This window comes from Aedes albopictus, chromosome 2 (genome assembly GCF_035046485.1).
Source record: "Aedes albopictus strain Foshan chromosome 2, AalbF5, whole genome shotgun sequence".
Taxonomy (NCBI): Eukaryota; Metazoa; Arthropoda; class Insecta; order Diptera; family Culicidae; genus Aedes; species Aedes albopictus.
In genome coordinates, this window is record NC_085137.1 from 463302796 (window position 1) to 463308543 (window position 5748).

The window sequence follows — 5748 nt, forward strand, 5'->3', positions numbered from 1 at the left end:
CAACTCAAGTGGAATCCGTTCGCGCCCTTGATTGCGTTCCGCGTAGGATTGGGTTTGTTCGCGACGGGAAGGAGCATTCGTTCGATTAAACATCCCTTTCCCGTCGAAATTTTCGCCGCGAAGGCCAATACACCGTGACGGGAAGGATTTGATCGTTCGACTGTGTATTTGCGCCTCGCCGGTTCGGTTTCGCGAAGAAACGAGTAGCTCGCGTCGGGAAGGAGATCCGTTTTCGATTTGCTACCGTTTCCGTACGTTTTTCGTTCGTGTGCTCGCCAGCAATGGCTCCGAAGGACGACAAAATCCTTACGGACAAATTGGTCCAGCGGCAGTCGTTAATCGCCATTCGAGACGCTGTTGAGAAGTTCGTTAGAGACTTCGAAGCAGTGCGGGACAGGTGTCAAGTGCAAGTGAGAATCGAGAACCTAGACCGAGTGAACGTTGCCTTTTCGGATGTGCAAGATACCATCGAGCGGCTGGATCCGGAAAATCTGGAGGCACATCTGACGGAAAGAGTGGATTTCGAGCATCGATATTGCGCAGCGAAGGGGTATTTGCTGTCTAAACGCCCCACCGATGCTGCCCCAGCACAGCTGAACTCGTCCTTCGTCGCACAACCAGCCCCCTTCCACCTCCGCTTACCGCAGATCGACCTACCACGTTTCAATGGCGATTTTTCACGTTGGTTGTCGTTTCGGGACACATTCTCGTCCATGGTCCACTCCAATGCGGACATACCAACAGTCGCCAAACTGCAATATCTGTTGCAGTCACTCGAAGGGGAAGCGAAGAAACCCTTCGAATCCGTCGAAATCGAAGCCGACAATTACGCTTGCACTTGGGACGCTTTGTTCAAGAGATACGACAACCGTCGGTTTCTCAAGCGTCAACTGTTCCGGGCACTCTACGATTTGCCAACGGTGAAGCAGGAATCTGCTAAACGCCTCCACAGCCTGGTCGACGATTTCCAGCGCCATGTACGGGCCCTGGCCAAACTCAACGAACCCGTGGAGCATTGGGATACGCCGTTGGTGAATATTATGTCGTACAAGCTGGACCAATCCACTTTGCGAGCCTGGGAGGAGAAGACAAGCACGCAGGATGATGTCAAATACGACGAGCTGGTGGAGTTCCTCTACCAACGTGTGCGAGTGCTGAATTCCGTCGGCTACGAGCATCATCAGCAGCCGGCACCGCCGTCAAAGGTGGCCGGGACCACCCCGAAGTCCGCCAAAATCAAGGTCGCAGCCAGCGCCGCTGCATCCTCGAATACAACGCCAACATGTTCCCTGTCGTGCCCCGACAATCACGTTCTACGCAACTGCCCCATCTTCCTTGGGAAGGATGTACGCCTTCGCCGAGAGCTCGTAACGCAGAAGCGGTTGTGCTGGAATTGTTTGGGCAGCGGGCATCAATCAAAGAAGTGTTCGTCGAAGTTCACTTGTCGCACGTGTCGTGAGAAACATCACTCGTTACTGCACGATCCTGCTCTATCGAAGTCGCCGAGTTCCTCCGTGTCATCATCAACCTCTACTCAGCAACCGTCTCCAGCACGGCAATGAGCACCAGGCGAGGGCCTTGCTGGACTCGGCATCCATGTCCAACTTCATTTCGAAGCCATTAGCGAAGCTACTCTTCAACCCCCGGTCGAAGGTGGACATATCCATAGCAGGTATCGGTCTCTCCACGCAGAACGTGAAAAGTGCAATTACCGCCACGATCCAATCGAGAACACAGGAGTTTTCGACGAAGTTGGAGTTTCTCATCCTCAAGAATCCTTCGGCACAGCTGCCGACCATTCCGATCAACATTTCGTCGTGGAATATCCCGAAGGTTGCCCTAGCAGACCCCCAGTTCCACGTTCCAGGAAGGATAGACCTTGTCATCGGAAGTGAAGCCTTCTGGGAGCTCCATAGTGGTCGGAAGATACCGTTAGGAGACGGACTTCCATGGCTGACTGAAACGCCATTCGGATGGGTCGTCGCTGGGACCGCATCAAGCCAATACAACTGTATCCCTCGGATCTGTAACCTTTCTACGAAAGATGATCCCCTAGAAGCCACTCTCCAACGGTTCTGGGAAATCGAGGACATTTCCGACGGTCCTGCGCGGTCGGTGGAAGAGAACCGGTGTGAAGAGCACTACGCAACAACTACGACTCGTGATCCATCAGGGAGGTATATCGTCAGTCTTCCTCGAACCGACAATCCAATGGTTGTCCTAGGAAGCTCCAAGGAAATCGCAGATCGCCGTCTTCTGAGTGTCGAGCGGCGTCTCGAACGTGTTCCTGCTACCAAGGACGCGTACCACCGCTTCATGGACGAATACCTCCAGCTTGGACACATGAAGAAGCTCGCAGAACCGGTAGATGATAGTCAACCCCATTGCTACATCCCACACCATGCCGTCTTCAAAGAGTCTAGCACAACAACGAAGGTCAGGGTCGTTTTTGACGCTTCGTGCAAGACGTCGTCCGGATATTCGCTGAACGACACGCTTTTGGTCGGCCCAGTCGTACAGGAAGACCTGTACTCAATTATTCTGCGTTTCCGCATTCGCCGCATTGCTATCGTCGCCGACGTAGAGAAAATGTATCGGCAGATGCTGCACTTCCCCGAGGATCGCAGATTTCTACGAATTCGTTTCCGTGAGAGCCCCAGCGATCCAATATCCACCTACGAATTGCAGACAGTGACCTACGGTACTGCATCTGCCCCGTATCTCGCCACGAGAACTCTGCAGCAGATAGCTCACGATAATGGACATCTGTATCCAGCTGCTGTAGACCCAGTGATTCACGACTGCTACGTCGATGACCTGCTGTCTGGAGCTGACGATGTGGAATCAGCCATTCAAGCGCGGGAACAAGTGACGTCTATGCTCAACACTGCTGGCTTCTCAGTCAAGAAGTGGGCGTCGAACATTCCGGAAGTTCTCGCCGGTGTTCCAACGGAAGACCTGGCCCTACAACCACTGCACGATCTCCAGGACGAGCAGGCCGTTTCCACTCTGGGTCTTGTGTGGGAACCGAGAACCGACACATTACGGTTCAAGGTCCAACTGCCACCACCGGCTGCGGTACTGACAAAGCGGAAAGTGATGTCATACATCGCCCAAATCTTCGACCCACTCGGTCTCGTGGGTCCTACCATCGTAGTTGCGAAACTCTTCATGCAGCGTTTGTGGGCGCTGAAACACAACGGAGAAACTTGCAAATGGGATTTACCGCTTCCGATCAAGCTTCAACAGGAATGGAAAGAATTCCACTCCGAGCTACACATGCTAGGCGAGGTTCGAGTTCCACGATTCGCATCTCTTTCGAATGTCATCAACCTCCAGCTCCATTTCTTCTCATACGCCTCCAAGGGAGCGTATGGCTCCTGCTGCTACGTACGAGCTAAAACAAGAGATGGTGTGTCAGTGCAGCTGCTAACTGCGAAGTCAAAGGTAGCTCCACTATCTAGCCGTCATTCCATCGCCCGGCTGGAACTATGTGCAGCGCGACTGTCGACGCAGCTGTTCCAGAAAGTGTTGGCCGCCCTGAAGATACCAGCTCCAGCTTACTTCTGGACGGACTCCACCACGGTTCTCCACTGGTTACGGTCACCACCTAGCCGTTGGAAGGCATTCGTAGCCAATCGAGTGTCACAAATCCAGCATGCAGTCGCCGTGAGTCGCTGGAAACATGTTCCTGGCATCGACAACCCAGCAGACGATATCTCACGGGGATTGAATCCAATCGACATTCTACAGTGCAAGCGTTGGTGGAACGGTCCTGACTGGTTGACACTCCCTCCGGCGAACTGGCCGAATCTCCTTCCGGTCGATGAAGACGCGCAAGCTTCCACCGAAGAGATGCGGAAGGTCCCGGTAGTTTCGATGGGCGTCATTCAAAGCGGTTTCCACGACGAGCTGTTCGCCCGTTTCTCCAGCTTCTCTAAGCTTCGTCGTGTCACTGCGTTCTGTTTGCGATATCTTCGATCTTTGCAAGAACGCGCCATGTTTCGCCGCACCGATCCGGAAAAGTACAATCAGCTCACCCTCAACGATGGGGAAGTCGCTCCTCTTACCTCCGGAGAACTACAAACCGCGGAGGTGCACCTCTGTCGTCTCGCACAACGTCAGTCGTTCGCTGAAGAACTTTCGGATTTGGCCAGCGGGGAAAGAGTCACCAAATCGTCAGCGTTGAAATGGCTGAAACCGTTCGTCGATCAGAACGGCCTTATTCGTGTCGGTGGCCGGCTGCGCAACGCCGCCCTCTCCGACTTCGTGAAGCACCCCATCGTGCTTTCTGCCAAACATCCGCTGTCGACTCTGCTGGCTAGTTTCTTTCACTTAAAGCTACTGCACGCAGGCCCTCAACTCCTGCTAGCCACGCTGCGCCAGAAATACTGGATTCTCGGCGGCAGAAACTTAACAAAATCCGTCTTTCACCATTGCCACACTTGCTTTCGTAGCAAGCCCACACTAGTCCAGCAGAGCACAGCGGATCTACCGGCATCCCGAGTCTCACCAACTCGACCTTTTTCCGTCTGCGGCGTCGACTATTGTGGACCGTTCTTCATCAAGCCAACCGTCCGCAATCGTGCACCAACGAAAGCCTACGTAGCGGTCTTCGTCTGTTTTGCGACAAGGGCCGTACACATCGAGCTTGTGAGCGATCTTACCACAGCTGCATTTCTAGCAGCACTTCGTCGTGTCGTCGCCCGCAGAGGAAGAATCGCCGAGCTGCACTCGGACAATGCGACGACGTTCAAGGGTGCGTCTCACGCACTCAACCGCGTCTACCAAATGCTGAAGGTGGACAATGCCGACCGAGACAGGATCTTCAATTGGTGCTCCGAGAATGAGATTCGGTGGAAATTCATCCCGCCGAGAGCGCCACACTTCGGAGGCCTGTGGGAGGCCGCCGTCAAGTCAGCGAAGAAGCACCTGCTCAAGAATGTCGGCAACAGCAGCATCGCCTACGAGCCGATGGTAACTCTTTTGACCCAGGTCGAGATGTGTCTGAACTCCCGTCCGCTGACGCCGATGCCGAGTGAGCCGTCCGATCTGGAGGTCCTAACACCAGGACACTTTCTCGTCGGGTCCAATCTACAAGCGGTACCCGAAGTTGATTTTCGTGGAATTCCTGACAACCGTCTGGAATCGTACGAGCTGGTCCAGAAGCACCTACAGAACATCTGGGCTCGCTGGTACCCGGAATATCTCCAGCAGCTGCAGTCCCGAGCTACCAAGGGCTGCAATCCTCCGGTCGTCGTCGAGGTCGACCGAATCGTCGTTATCAAGGAGGACAACGTCCCTCCTGCCAGCTGGCCGATCGGAAGAATTATCAAGCTTCATCCGGGTAAGGATGGTGTCGTCCGAGTGGTGACACTGCGGACTGCACCGGGAAAGGACATCGTTCGAGCGGTAGCTAAGATCGCCCTTCTGCCGTCACCGGATCCAAGTCTTTAAACCGTTCCAGGTAGAGCAACCCGCAAGGGAGAACTTGCTCGAAGCGCACCTGCGCTTAGCACAGGTAATTGCGGTTCCAATAACCCTAAGCTGAGTTGTTCGATCTACCTGGTCTTTTCTTTTTGTTCCCGGTCTATTGCGAGGATCTACAACTGAGCGATCACCAGCACCAGTCCCGATGTCCAGTCCAGCCCACAACAACCACCCAAACTGAATTCGTCCAACGTGAAGTTTTTGAACACCTCCGTGTTCCAAGGTGGCCGGAATGTTGGAGCCGGACCCATCCAACCA

The 5748-nt window shown here is 54.2% G+C and overlaps 1 protein-coding gene across 1 annotated transcript; it reads left to right on the forward strand.

Annotated features, from left to right (window-relative positions):
• Positions 1–1596: 1596 nt before the first annotated feature.
• Positions 1597–5457, forward strand: LOC134286933 (uncharacterized). Its single transcript, XM_062848635.1, has one exon. The coding sequence runs from the start codon at positions 1597–1599 to the stop codon at positions 5455–5457; it is 3861 nt and encodes a 1286-aa protein (XP_062704619.1).
• The last annotated feature ends 291 nt before the right edge of the window (positions 5458–5748 follow it).